At 39.4% G+C, this 15329-nt stretch overlaps 1 protein-coding gene across 5 annotated transcripts; it reads left to right on the top strand.

The window, feature by feature from the left end:
* The first annotated feature begins 4519 nt into the window (after nt 1-4519).
* On the top strand, nt 4520-14638 carry LOC109214706 (L-aspartate oxidase, chloroplastic-like). Of its 5 annotated transcripts, XM_019378654.1 has the most exons (10): nt 4520-4754; nt 4897-4959; nt 7607-7799; nt 7899-8042; nt 8425-8779; nt 10059-10301; nt 10502-10558; nt 10666-10746; nt 12914-12975; nt 13398-14638. In XM_019378654.1, the coding sequence occupies exons 4-10, from the start codon at nt 7912-7914 to the stop codon at nt 14401-14403; spliced, it is 1935 nt and encodes a 644-aa protein (XP_019234199.1). In that variant the 5' UTR covers nt 4520-4754; nt 4897-4959; nt 7607-7799; nt 7899-7911; the 3' UTR covers nt 14404-14638. The 5 variants fall into 5 exon arrangements, with proteins under 5 accessions (XP_019234199.1, XP_019234200.1, XP_019234202.1 ...); XM_019378655.1 differs by lacking the exon at nt 4897-4959; XM_019378657.1 differs by lacking the exon at nt 7607-7799.
* The last annotated feature ends 691 nt before the right edge of the window (nt 14639-15329 follow it).

The following is a 15329-nucleotide window of genomic DNA, read 5'->3' as shown; positions in this document are numbered from 1 at the left end:
CTGCATCGCCCAAGATTGCACATACACCCAACAATTGAAAGGAAAAGCCAAGGAAACATAGCAATTAACAAAGTCGGGGTTGGATGGCGAGGAAACGAAAGACGTCATCAGCGACCCTGAAATCATAAAAGCCACGGGGTCAACCGTAGAGGACCTCGACCCTGTCCAACTAGACGATGACAATCACTGCAATAAAGCTTTCATCGGCCATAAACTCCAAGATCCAGGTATATTTAATCAATTCTTAAAAAATAACGTGGACCTGTTCGCTTTTTCCCATGCAGACATGCAAGGTATCCCAAAGGAGATAGCAACTCACAAGTTGAACGTCGACCCATTTTACCCCCAGTAAGACAAATCAGACGAAAGTTCAACTCTACAATAAACGACGCAGTTCATGAAGAGGTCGAGAAATTACTAGTGAATGGTTGTATCAGAGAATCGAAGTACCCTCAGTGGGTCGCCAATGTAGTCATGGTGAAAAAGAAGAACGGTAAGTGGAGAATGTGCATGGACTTCACAGACCTGAACAAAGCCTGTCCAAAAGACTCATTCCCACTACCTCACATCGACCAACTCATCGACGCCACAGCCGGGCATGAACTGCTGAGTTTCTTGGACACCTACTCGGGCTACAACCAAATCCTCATGGAGGAGGAGGACCAGGAAAAAACCACTTTCATCACCCATCAGGGGACTTACTGCTACAGAGTGATGCCGTTCGGGTTAAAAAATGCGGGGGCAACGTACCAGAGGCCGGTGACCAAATTGTTCAAAGATCAACTCGGCAAGACCATGTAAGTATATATTGATGACATGTTGGTCAAGTCAAAAAGAAAGGAAGACCATATCGACCACTTGAGGGAGGCCTTCGACATACTCAGAAGGTACGTCATGAAATTAAACCCCGAGAAATGTGCTTTCGGCGTGACATCTGGAAAATTCCTCGGCTTCTTGGTATCACAACGAGGCATCGAGGTCAATCCCGACCAAAGCAAGTCCATAGAAGGAATCCCAGAAAATTTAACCAGCAAAAAACAAGTGCAAAAGCTGACCGGCCAAATAACAGCCTTGTCAAGATTCATCTCGCGGTCCTCCGATAGGTGCCACAATTTTTTTGGTGTACTCAAAAAGGATAACGGAATCCATTGGAATGCCGAATGCGTCAACGCCTTAAAAGAACTGAAGGCCTACCTGTCTTCGCCACCGTTGTTCGCTAAGGCAGAACCCGGAGAGTGCCTCCTTGTCTACTTGGCCGTGTCTGATGTCGTAGTAAGTGCAGTCCTGGTACGAGAAAATAAAGGTACACAATCTCTGACCTATTACATCAGCAAAACTTTGGTCGTCATTGAAATGAGGTACCCCCACCTCGAGAAGTTAGCTTTGGCCCTGGTCGTAGCTTTACGGAAGCTTAGACCTTATTTCCAGTGCCACCCTGTCTTGGTGGTCACGACTTTCCCTTTAAGGAGTATCTTACACAAACCCGAATTTTCGGGTAGATTGGCCAAGTGGGCCATAGAGCTGAGCGAGCACGATATAACCTATCAACCGCGAACAGCGATAAAGTCGCAAGTTCTTGCCGACTTCGTCGCCGACTTCAGTGCGAAGATAATGTCCGAAGTCGAAAGGGAAACCGCCATTAGTTCTACCAAAGTACACGACCAATGGGTCTTGTACACTGATGGCGCTTCTAACGCATTAGGATCTGGACTGGGACTCGTGCTCGAGGACCCAACAGGCGAAGTGGTTCGCCAATCCATATGATTCCCTGATATGACTAACAACGAGGCCGAGTATAAGGCCGTGATTGCATGGTTAAAATTAGCACTCAAATACGGAGCACGGCGAGTCATCCTTCGATGCGACTCGCAACTCGTTGTCAATCAGGTCACAGGGACTTTCCAAATTAAGGAGCAACGGTTACAGAAATATCAGGCCGAGATTTGCAAACTATTACCCAGGTTTGACGAATGCCAGCTCGACCAAATACCTTGAGCGCAGAACATCGAAGCGGACGGCCTCGCCAAATTGGCAGCGCTCACCAAAAGCATAACCGGAGAGGAGGACGTGGTCACTCTCCTCCATTATTTTGAAGGTCTTGTATGTTAGTTGGTGGGGGGGGGGGGGGAGGAATCTGTTTGCATTGTGGAAAACATTGACAATTGACATGCTCAAATTGGTGGGTTAGAATAAGTTAGGAACCGTTATCAATTTTAGGCAGGATCTCTCTCTCTCTCTCTCTCTCTCTCTCTCACTCTCTCTCTCTCACTCCCTTTCAATTTACCTGACAATCTTTTTTTTGTTGGTATGTACCAAAAGAATATATTTTTATATTTAGAAATAATCTAATTTTAAAATTCTCCTTTTAACCTTAATAAGATAATTTACACCCATACAAGTATCTACCAAGTTTTAATTTTTTTTAAACTTTATGTCTAATCAAACATTGTCACATAAATAGGACGAATGAAATGACATACACAACTTATGAAATATCAGGGGACGAGACCCTCCGCCTCAACTTATGAAATACATAACTTGTGAAATGTAAGAAGGTTCACCAAATAAACTATTCCTAGACCCAAAAAAGTGGTATCATATTGGATTCGAGGAGGTAAACAATTTGTAAAAATAGCAAAGGCTATTCAGTTTTCGAACTGGTCGTTCAAAAATAGCCAGCGTTTGTAAAGTCATTGAAAAATAGCCACTATTTGCTGCAACACGGAAAATTCCAGCATAATATACTGGAGATCGGTGCACCTGTATATGAACCTCCAGCTAGGGGTGTTCAAAACCGAACCGAAACCGAAAACTGAATCGAAACCGAAGCTTAATGGCTTATTGGTATCGGGTTAACGGTTTAACGGACGGGGAACAGATTGAAATTTTTTTATTAACGGCTTATCGGTTTGGGGGCGGATTATTCAATTTTCTTAACGGTTAATCCGTTAACCCGTTAAGAATATATATATACATATAAAATTTATTTTTATCCATATATATATTAAATAATCAAAAACCCTTCTTCCACTTCTAGTACTCTATCTCTATTCTCTATTACTAATTTACTATTAGACATTAAGAAACCCTAACGCCTAAATTCACTTGTTTCTATCTACGACCACAAAACATGCTTGGGGTCTTACATTTTTGACGTTCCACGTTATGTAAGCTAGATATAACTCCTTATCGCCTTGTGGTTCCGTGATATTGTCTCTTTACAGGTTGAAGTTGATGAGGATCCGGCAGAAGCCAAGAAGGAAGGAGAAGATGCGACAACTAAGGTAGCTAGGAGTAGTACATATTCTGGGGGTAGCTTTGTTGATTCTGCTGTTGTCTTTTTCCATTTCTGATGAAATTTCCAACTCTCTATAACAGAAAAAGAAGAAGACCAAAAAAATTGTGGAGAAATATTGGGATTGGGAGCTTACAAATGAGACTCAACTAATATGGGTTAGTCTCCAGATTATTATCTCCTGTTGCTATGCTTCAAAAGTTTGTTCTTGCTGATATAATGAGTTAGAGTTACTGTATTTCCTTTTCCAGCGTCGAAGTCCTAAGGAAGTAAGTAAAGAGGAGTACAATAAGTTCTACATAAAGACTTTTAATGAATATTTGGAGCCTCTTGCTTCTTCACATTTTACAACTGAAGTACTAAAGACATGTATTCTGGACTCATCTGTAATGTAGTCTGCTTTGGGATGTAATGGACTCATCTATTGTATTCTATAGACTGGAATGTAGTATGCTCTGAACTCAAAGAGCATCATGTGCAATATAGATTGAATTAGGCCGATAAATCGCCAGATAACCGCCCGATAAGAGCTAAATCGATACCAATCCCCCGATATCTTATCGGGTGGCTAGAGGATTAATACATTTAAAAGCCGATAACCGATAAGCCAAACCGCTAAAAGTAAATAACCGCCCAATCCGCCCGATAAGCAGCCCTACCTCCAGCATATTATGCTGGAACTCCAACACGCGGAAAGTTCCAGCATAATATACGGGAGATTTGAGCAGTTGGGTATGAACTTCCAGCATATTATGCTGGACCAATATATTATACTGGAACTCCAGTACAACATAAGTATACTGGAACTCCGATATATTATACTTGAGTTCCAATATAATATACTGGAATTCTAGTATATTATGTTGGAGTATTTTCCGGATTTTGAACAGCATTTTCGTTCAAATTTACTTTTATATGAAAAGTAACTAAATTTCAATTACTTTTGAAACATCAAGTCTTTAACTATTTTTGAATGACCATTTATAAATTTGATTATTTTTGAATTTCTTCCAAACAATTTTCTTCCTTGTTCGCGCTCAACTACAGAATGCAGTGCGTTAATGCGGATCTATTATTAAATTGTAGTAATATAAGTAAGATAACAATAAAGGAGGAAACTGCCTAAAAAAGCGGGTTTCCCCATGCCGAGAGGAAAGTCAAAAAGAAAGACTTGTTTATTTCGACCAGGAAAATATAAAAAAAGACTGGATTCGTGTATTCTTTTTGTGAAAGAACAAATTGGATTCCACTTCCGAAAAGCTAAGGCTCAAACTGAATTGTCCAAATTGGTTGTGGAGGAAAAGCGACTGGGGTCCTCCGCTACTTCCTTTTTCTTTAACGTCACAGATCTTACACCACGGAAACTGCATACGTGATACGACTAAGTTAGCCCATTGATTACCAAAAAAAAATGTCCATAATCTAAAAAGGTGGCAAAAGATACAGGGTGGATTTCTAGGTGACGACTGCAGCTTTTCGTTAGCTCTATTATTTTTATATATTTAGGGATATATTCCGGCCCCCCCCCCCCCCCCTCCCCCTCTCTCTCTCTCTTCAGTTCTCTAATTAGCTCGAATTCTGCTTCCTTGGCCAACAATCAGTTAATTTGTAACTTCGAATTCGAGTTCAATTCTACTTCGGAGCGCCATTTTTGCCCCGTTAAGGTAACTGTATTGTTCAAAACTTTGTTTGTTTTGTTGATCTATTTTTTTTTGGAATAATAACTATAGTTGTATTGTTTGGGTGGGGGATGGGGTTGTATTTTAGTTTAGGGTTCTGTTAGGTTCGGGATGCTAGAATCTTGAGAAGCTTTATAAATATACGAACATGCAATTTTATGATAAACTGATAGCCGGTAGATCCTGTTGTTGCGAACATGCTATGCTAGCTCAATGCTGCTCTCTGTCCCTTTTTCTGCTGTTTTCTTTCCCTGGCAAAGCAACACAAGCTGACACAATCCTAGCCGAAAATGAGAGTAACAAAGTTTCCAGTCTTTCGAAGGTGAAATCAATAAGCAAATAGATGTGAATGTAAGTGCCTTCTGGGGCATACGATTAACAAATAGACGTGAATGTAAATCACTGCAGGAATTGAGAGGAGATATAGAGTGTGTTCCGTATAACGGAAAATGTTTTCACTTATTTTCCAGTATTTGGCTGGTGAGGGCAAAATATTTTCTGGAGAATATTTACAAATGTTTGTTTGGTGAGTGGAAATTATTTTCTGGAATATGCTTTCCACTTTTTGTTTGTAAGGAGAAAAGAAAATGTTTCCTAATGTTGTTACAAAATAATTTTCTTTTTGATTTCATTTAAGCCCCTTAAAGTTCTTGAAAGATTAACTGCAGAATAAAGTATTCAACATGACATGTCATTCTTGTAAGAACAAGTCATTAAGAAAAAGAAAAATAATGTATTAAAATTAGAAAGTTTCTTAATATATGAAAATGTCAATCTTTCGTAAATAATTCAAGAAAATGAATAATGGCAGTAATTTAAAAGTATCACAGATTTACATAAAGAAAGGAAAAGGAAAAGAGAGAATGGTACATGAAATTTCAAATGCTTTGGCTAGATTCAAATTCCACACTCCTATTAAAAGAAATGCCTGACAGGTAAGAACATATAGGTACTGTTGTGTCAACATGCAATAGCATTTTGGTCACTTTGGAGAGAGTATAGAGAAAAAGAGAAAATGGCAGAGGGAAGTGGGAGGGAGGCAAGAGCCGATTGTCTAGCGCCAAAAAGTTTGATATGTTCCGGATATTGGAAATTGACTTCCCTTGGGTTCTTAGGAAAGTTAGTTTCATCAATTAAAGGAAAATGTTTTCTTTACGAAAATGTTTCCCCAACAATTTAGGCCAACCAAACATAGTAAAATTGGAAAAGATTATCAAGAAAATGTTTTCTTTCATACCAAATACACCCATAAGTAGGAGGGATTGTGATAAATTTTGCAAGTTGTTTATGTATTTTCAGAGATCTATTTACCTGTCATACATGTTCTACAAAACACGAGTCCATGTATATATCATTGCACTTCTCCTTTACAACTTATGTAATTTCTATTTAAATAGCTTTAGCGTGTAAGAGCTGTTCATTTCCTTGAACACCATTGCCAAAGAACGATTTAATGAGGGAAAATAAAAATTTAGCTATGTTGGCAAGTCCTGAGTCTTAGAGCAAATGATCTTCTTTGGGTCTTATTGTTTCCTTGCATACTTGTTCAGCCTTGTAGGTTCTGCTTTTCGCTAAAACAACTCTTTTTAGTCGTCACTTGTTACTTACAATTTCCTTTCTCCTAATAGAAACGTGTCCGGAAAGCTGACTTTTGGCCCTGTATGTGTTTCTGTTTTTGGAGCCTTCAGAATTATAGTACTAGCTGTTCAGGTGTTTATTGAGGGTCTTCGTCGAAGCAACAGTAAGGACATAGTTAGAAAAACTGAAAAGGACTTCTCCTTAACGTGTTTCAGTCTCATGATTTTAAAGGAAATGCATTTTGTAGATACATTGGCATTCATTGAAAATGGCCTTGACTCAATACTTATGTCATGTAACATCAGGAAGGGAAAGCAATGATTTCTCTTTCTGTTTCAGCAATAAGTGATGAAGTCTTGTGGAAACTTCCATTTGTAAATTCATTCTGTACAAGTGGATTATAGAAAATTAGTTGATAAGTTCATACCTTTCTTTTATCTACTTTTTCTCTTGCAATATGAGATATCACAGGGTTAGAGACATGATGCACATTCATTTGTGGTTCACTTGAATGAGAAAAAAGTATATGTTTCTTCTTTTTATGTTTCGTTTCCTTTTGGTTTTCAGTATCTGGTATCGAAGTTGTGTAATGAGCAGTTTGTTCCACGCATGTTCTGCTGCAGCATTAACATGGACTAGCCATCTTGTCGTAGGAGTCCAATTTGTGGAATTCTGGTTTAAGCCCATCAACTGTTGAATCTCTAAATATTTTCATTGAATTGACCATACGTTAGATGATATGTTTTCTCATGGTCCTTCCAAGCACTTCTCCTTTTGTTTAAATGTCTCCACATGCTTTTCTGCCCCTTCAATTTCAGATATTTTCTAAAAGTTACTTTTTCTTTAATAAATCTACTGCTCCAAATGAATGATAGAAGAGTTGTAAAGAGTTCTGACTTCAAGACCAAGCACAGTTTTGGTTGGGCTTTCAAATTAGCTTATAGGAAGTTGTTCCTAAGATCGTCCTGAAACAAAATCTTTTCTTTTTGTAGCTTCTACTGTATTCATTCATGCTTTAATGCAATTTATAACAAGGTTTCCCTTAAATATCCAGAGTCTTTAATTTTGCTTTCGAGTCCCAGCTGCGCAAAACGTATTACCGAAGAATAGTTTTCTGGGAGATGTTACAAGAGTTTGGTTAGAAGGGTCATTCCCTTCTAAAGTGTTTGATTCAAGTTATCTAAATGTCAAGAGCCAATATTTTGTTATTAAGCTCAATTCCTTGCCCTGTTTGGGTGTTTTTTGAGGTAATCAAGATGATCTTTAAATGTTTAGTTTCACTAACATTCTAACCTCGGAATTGAGAGTGCTAATCTGATATCAATTCCTTTGACCTGGATTTTCAGTCAGGAAGATCATATGGCAACTGGTATCGCTTCAGGAAGCGGACAGTTACATTTGAGGAAGCCTGTCTACTGGAGGAGTAGCTATGGAAAAGCTCACTGTCATTCCAATGTGATCCTGAACGGCATGCAAAACCAGATCCCTTGGTACGTATTAGGACGACGTTCTTCGCCTATCTTTCCTCTCTATCTTTCCCTGCTGTATTATCTTCATTCTATTGCCCCTTCTCCTCTCTTCTGGGGGAATAATTGTCAAAATGTTTTATTTTGGAGCTTTCAAGATGTTATTACATTCCAATTTGTACGGACATAGGCATTCACGTGTTGGCTGTTGGACTGTTTATTCCTCCCATGAGAACTTACTGGAAAGAATCTTTGTATACGTGTTTAGGCATAAACCAGTAATATCTTTTTTCATGAGATACCAGAATCCTAAAAGTTTTTTTGAGTCATTTCCTGATTCTTTAGGAAAAAAAGAAAGGTTATCATTTTCATTTTCTGGTGGTGATATGCTACTTAAATTTTCCAGGTCTTATTGGGTTTCCAAATTCTTGCGAGTTCATAGAAGTAACTATTCTCAATGTCAAGTGAAAACAAACTGGAAGTCTCACAGCGGAACAATCAATTCTTGCCAGAGAGATGGCTCAACTAGGTATTTTGATTTTGCTGTGATTGGTAGTGGAATTGCTGGCCTTCGATATGCTCTAGAAGTTGCAAAGCATGGAACTGTAGCTGTGATAACCAAGGCTGAGCCTCATGAGAGTAACACTAACTATGCTCAAGGTGGTGTAAGTGCTGTGCTCTGCCCTATGGATTCAGTGGAGAGCCACATGCAAGATACAATTGTGGCAGGTGCTTACCTCTGTGATGAGGAGACTGTTAGAGTAAGTTCACAGAATATTAGTGTCTATTCAGTTCCGTGAAGCAGTTTGCCCTTTTTCAGTTTTTTCTCTTTGGAAGCTATTTCCTTTGCTTTTCCAAATTTTTCCGGGACTGCTTGGTTGGATGAATAGGAAAGTTCTCCATCTTTCAGGTTGAAACCAAAGGAACTTTCTGTTTAGACGGCTTTTGCCACAGGATCTAGAACTGCCAAAAAATGGAAAAGGGTAAGAGCAATCGGGCAGTTAGGCTTGTTTTCAATTAGAAGCTGAAGCATCAAGCAATAATACTACAAGAAAGGCTCTATGCCTATTCCTTCCTTCTGATGTAAGTGCTTACAAGTTGGAAACGAAGAAAGAGTTGGATAGTTGAGAAACCAATGGTTGGTAATATGGACGACTTCCTCTGGTTTATGTAATGCTCCTATTCTTCATGGTTCAGATTGTTGACTTTTGTCTTTGAACATTATGAAAAGAGAGTGAAGGTGACATGCAGGAAGGAAGAGATACGAATAAGACAGGAAATTCACATGTGTTGTCTTTTGGTTTTATTTTGGGATTTCATTTAGTTTGTGCCACAGTACCATGTTTTCTTTTCTTAATGAGAACACACTTCTGACTTCCCTAAATCAGCACCAAATTTCTGAGGGTAACTGCTGATAAGGATAGACACTCCAAGGCTATCCAGGATTCCTAGCTTAAGTTGTATCATATAAGTTTCTCTCCTATCCCCTCAAGAGTCCTATGTACAGAAAACTCTATCCCTTCTTTCTCGAGCTTTAGCCCCGGAGTACATTTACTTTTGTTAATGCTAACAACTCTTGCAGAATTGTGAAGTGCCCAATTCTGCCGAGAGTAGTAAGGCCCAATGGACTTTGCATCTAGTAGTCCCATTATCAATATACAAGAGGGAGAAGGGATAGAGTTCTCTGTATATAACTCTTGTGGGGATAAGAGAGAATCTTATACCATACAACTTAAGCTAGGGATCCTGGATAGCCTTGGAGTGTCTATCCTTATCAACCGCTTAGTTTGCTGTATACTATTTTCATTTGTCTCTGTAAATATATACTGGTTTCAAGGAAGTTTTGTGTTGTGCTTGGTAGATGGGACATCACAACTAATATCTTCTTATCAGTTGAGAAAATCTTGGTCCATGTAATTGTGCTTTTTATGCAATCTATGTCTAAATGAAATTTACGAGATGGCTGATTTATTACTCCAAAATTGTGTTTAGTCTACTCTTTTAAAATCTTCGTTTTTATAAGTATACTCCTTTCTCCAGGTTGTGTGTACCGAAGGACCTGAGAGAATTAGAGAACTGATTGCTATGGGTGCTTCATTCGATCATGGGAAGGACGGGAATCTGCATCTAGCCAGGGAAGGGGGCCACTCCCATCGTCGAATTGTCCATGCTGCTGATATGACTGGCAGAGAGATAGAAAGGGCCCTATTAGAGGCAGTTTTTAAGCATTCTAATATACATGTGTTTCAACACCATTTTGCTATAGATTTTTTGACCACTCAGGTAATTCTTTCTTTGCTCTTCTTTTTTATTATTGAGAAAATACTTCTGCTCTAGCATCAATTTGGTCCAAAATGAAGGGTTGTTGCTCTAATCTAATTAGTCTCGGCATTATTCTTTTGCTTATGTTTGTGCAGTTGAACTGTTCAGTAAGGATTTTTCATGTAAACATTTGCTAATGTTAATTTGTATGCCAAATGCAGGATGGTTCTGACATAATATGTCATGGCGTTGATACTATAAATACGGAAACACAGGAGGTAAGTACAGTTGCTTTCACTCATGTTGACCTCCATGTATTGAACATTTCCTCACAATGTCATAAGTTGATTTCTTAGGCTTCTGCGCTCTTACTTTGAGTTTGTAGGTTATAAGATTCATTTCAAAAGTGACTTTACTGGCATCAGGTGGAGCTGGGCATATCTATCCAAGTACTACTAATCCACTGGTATGGGTTTCAATATCTTTTCCTCCATAATATTGTTATTTATGAGGGATGTCACTCCTTATAATCAGTAAGATAATCAGAGTCCTAAACAGTGATATGGGGGGAGAAGGTGGGAAGGGAATGGTGGGTAATAGTTAATTTCATGACTGGCATACATTTGCATTTTATTGTTGGCGATAAGCTTCGTCACAAAGTATCTTTCGTAACTCATAAGGACCTTAACAATTGACATTGGTGCAAACGACATTCCCTAGAGTATGAAACATGGCCTGATTTTAATTATTTAAACCCTATAGCACTTGCATGTTAAGCTAATGTGCAATTAGAAATAAGAGCTGGCTGCCCTAAGCCACAAAAAGAGGAAAAACCCAAATATACCCTTGTACTTCGTGAAAAGGTCTAAGATTTAACCTCCCTTTGAAGTTTGGCTCGCTGGTGCCCTCGCCGTTAAACTTTTGGACTATATTTACCCCTATTTGCTAACGGACCTCTGTTTGAGACTTAACAACAACAACAACAATATACCCAGTGTAATCCCACAAATCCCACAAGTGGAGTCTGAGGAGAGTAGTGTGTACGCAAACCTTACCCCTACCTTGTGAAGGTGCTGTTTCCGATAGACCCTCGGCTCAAGGAAAGCATAATCACAAAGTTGTTTGAGACTTAGTTGTCTCTAATTATACTGATTAACATCAGAGACCGCCACGTGTCTCACACGTGGCCTGAAATTAATCCCTCCCCTTTAACCCGACCCAATTTGACCTGGAAAATTAACCCCCCTCTCATTAAAATTAACCACCCATCTCTATCCCCCATCCTTTTACCATCAATGAGGTGGCCAACGGAAAAAACAACTATGGCGTCCATCTTCATAACACCTCTGCATCTGAAACCGCCAAACAACCTCACCAACCTACCAATAGCTCCCCACAGAGACTCGCTCACTGCTTCACTACTTCAACACTTTCTCGGCTAGCACCTTCACCCTGTCAATTCCATGGTCTCACCAAAATAGAACCTTCACCAGTCACCACCATTACAACTTTACAACCCCATCAACAAGCCGCCACCCCTCTACCATAGCAAAATCATCGTCTTTCATTTTTAATGGTGGATGGCGTCAGACAGGGCAGTTTTTCTGGCAATGTTTTTTTTTAATTTTTGAAGGTTCTGTGGTGCTCAAACTTCTATGAAATTTTCAGGGATGGTTAATTATGGGTGGGGTGGCTGCTGCCTAGAGGATTAGATAAAGGTGGAAGTGGTTGTTTAGTTATAGAGGGAGTACTTTGGGCGATGGTGGAGAATGGTTTGGGGTGAGACTTTGGGCAGCAATTGTTTGAGGATTGGATAGTGAAAGTTGACTAGATGAAGTGGGTTTTGGGCAACTAGGATGGTGAAAGTTGACTAGATGAAGTGGGTTTTGGGCAACAACATGTTGGGGAATAGAAGCATTACTGTGTTACAATGGAGAAGGGGAATAGATGTAGATCTTTTCGGGAAATGGGGGAAAATGGACCAAGGGCAGCGACGGGGTGCAGGGGTTAATGGGAGAGGGTTAAAGGTGGGGGGAGGTTTATTTATTAGCCACGTGTGGGACATGTCACATGTGGCACATTTTGGTGCTAAACTGAGTTTTAGAGATTAATTAAAAAAGAGATCAAATGATTTTTAATCATCAGCTGTTAGCAATAAGGGTAGATATAGTCCAAGAGTTTAACGGCGAGGACACCAGTGAGCCAAACTTTAAACCAAGGGTAAATCTAGACCTTTTCGCAAAGTACAAGGACAAATATGGACCTCCCCCCCACAAAAAAAAAAAAAAAGAAACAATAAAGATTCTGGGTATTAACAGATGATCCTTTCCATGGAAGTGTGGATTCTTATCTCATAAGAGATGGAAGGTAATAAATTCTTATTCTATACACCACTATTTTTCTGTACGATAAAAGCAAGACACATTGTTCAAAGTTGTATAACCTGGGTTAGGCATCTACTGTGGCGCTGTTATGCTCGTTATCAATTGTTTTTCTTTTACGGTCATTTCTATAAGTTTTTGGAGCTACTAATTGATGGTGGGGCCCAATTCTGTTTTTATATTTGACCATTTGTGCCTTTATTAATGAACAGAAAAGTTTTAATTTGTTCAATGTGGGCATGATGGTTGTAGGTTGCAACTGGAGATGGAATGGCTATGGCTCATCGAGCTCAAGCTGTAATTTCCAACATGGAGTAAGTGATCCTCAGTTGCATTGCATTCTTATTGTCCAATATCACTGTGTCTACTTTAGTGAGTTGTGCTGTAAAATCTGCCAATCTAGATTTCATCCATTTTTTGCTTTCTTGATTTCTGCATCCTGTTCTGCAATTCATTCTGAATTTGCACTTTTGACTAAAACTACAAGGTATGTTCAAAATGTTGTGCGGGGTGACATTGGATCTGACTTGAATTTTTCAGGATAAAGGGCATCAAATTTTCTTCATTGGGGGATTTAATTGATGTAGAAAAGATTTCTAGACTAGCAGTCCGCTCTCTAATTGATGGTCCTCCTTTGATCGTCTTTTGGATGGTAGACAAGTCTTTGTTTGCGAGGTTGATGAACTATCCCCAAAGGTTGCATTATTAATTACAATTCTCTTCTTCGTGTTGCCAGGTTTGTGCAATTCCATCCAACTGCCTTGGCTGATGAAGGCCTTCCCAACAGACCAAGTGCCAGAGAGAATGCTTTTTTGATAACTGAGGCTGTCAGAGGTGATGGAGGCATCCTTTACAACTTAGATATGGAGAGATTTATGCCAATGTATGACAAAAGAGCAGAGCTTGCCCCGAGAGATGTGGTAGCAAGAAGTATAGATGACCAGCTGAAAAAGCGTGGCGAAAATTATGTTCTTCTTGATATCAGTCACAAGCCCAGAGAGAAGGTTCTGTCTCATTTTCCTAATATAGCTGCTGAGTGTCTCCGCCATGGGTTAGACATAACACAGCAACCGATTCCGGTGGTTCCTGCTGCTCACTACATGTGTGGTGGAGTTCGTGCTGGACTTGAGGGTGAGACTAATGTGCAAGGCCTTTATGTGGCAGGTGAAGTTGCATGTACTGGTTTACATGGTGCGAACCGACTTGCTAGCAACTCGTTGCTTGAAGCACTAGTGTTTGCACGAAGAGCTGTACGACCTTCAATTTATCACGTGAACGTGTCTAGAATTGATCACGGTGCTTCAAGTTGGTGGCCTCGACCTGTAGCCCCAGTGGTACTAGGAGATACAGTACTTAACAAAGTCATTCGTCGGACAAGGGAAGTGAGGAAAGAACTACAGTCAATCATGTGGGAATATGTTGGAATTGTTAGGTCTACCTCAAGACTAACCGCAGCTGAGAAGAGAATCAGAGAGTTGGAGTTGGAATGGGAAACATACCTATTTCAGCATGGCTGGGAACCAACAATGGTTGGACTAGAGGCTTGTGAGATGAGAAATCTCTTCTGTTGCGCCAACCTGGTAGTTAGTAGTGCTCTTTCTCGACACGAGAGTCGTGGGCTTCATTACACCATTGATTTTCCTCATGTTGAGGAAAGCAAGAGGTTGCCAACGATCATTTTTCCGTCACAGCGAAATAGCTCATGGAGCTCGCGGCAATTACACAGGCAGCAGATATGTTAGATGCTCTTACCTATTTGCCAATCCTTCCTGCTAAAACTTGTCAAGCGCAGGGCATGATTAGTTTTAGCCTTTTAGGTAAAGAAGATGCTCATGGGTTATTGTCATTCTTCCTGCCATTACTTTTGGGGCAGGGCGACATAAAAAATATATATATCTATACATACAACCCATATAATTTTGAATGTGTATCACTATTTTAATCTTATAGCATTATTTTATTATCTGTTAACTTCAAGTACTACGTCCCAAAAGAACAACAGGTTTTAAAGTAAAAAGTTAAACCATTTAATTCTGCCTCCATATAGACATAATTTTTGGAATCTTTTTAAATAAAATTAAGGGAGATTTGCACATATATACAGCCCAACACACTCTATTGCACTTACGTAACTAAGTTTTTCACTTTTCACCTTCATAGCCAACATTTGTTTTGCAACAATGTATATACATCTTTATACATTATTATACAATATTATATATTTATTGTAAACAATGTATTAACCTTGTATAAAATGTATAATAGTATGGTGTTTATACATACATACACTGTCATACGAATTAGATGGAGAAAGGTGTGGAGGGAGTTGGTTCGGTGACTTCCGTTTGAGTTTCTTCTTGTTTCTTGGTATGATCAGATTTGGTTTTGGTAGATGACCTGGTACTAGACTTGGGTTTAAGGGTGGTTTGGCTAGATTTGATCATGGTGAATTTTCTAGGTTTAAAATTTTTCTTAGAGCTTACAGGGGAGAAGTAGGGATGGCAACGAGGGAAGGCAGGCCGGGCGGGTTAAGTCTTCCCCTACCAAAATTTTGCCTTGCCTTGCCTTGCCTCGTTTAGTTCTTTGCCCCATTTAGATCATGTGATCCCTGCCCTGCCCTGTCTAGCCCTAAATTAAATAATTCTTTCATTTTTATCCATCTAATGTT

This window comes from Nicotiana attenuata, unplaced genomic scaffold, assembly GCF_001879085.1.
Source record: "Nicotiana attenuata strain UT unplaced genomic scaffold, NIATTr2, whole genome shotgun sequence".
In the NCBI taxonomy this organism is placed as follows: Eukaryota; Viridiplantae; Streptophyta; class Magnoliopsida; order Solanales; family Solanaceae; genus Nicotiana; species Nicotiana attenuata.
The sequence above is the reverse complement of the archived record's forward strand: the minus strand, read 5'-3'. Positions and strand labels throughout refer to the sequence as shown.

Coding starts and splice junctions, on each gene's coding strand:
- LOC109214706 (XM_019378658.1), top strand. CDS start 7,912: ATGGCAACTGGTATCGCTTCAGGAAGCGGACAGTTACATTTGAGGAAG. Junction 10,302..10,501: donor TAGATTTTTTGACCACTCAG/GTAATTCTTTCT, acceptor TGCCAAATGCAG/GATGGTTCTGACATAATATG. Junction 10,559..10,665: donor TAAATACGGAAACACAGGAG/GTAAGTACAGTT, acceptor TTGAGTTTGTAG/GTTATAAGATTCATTTCAAA.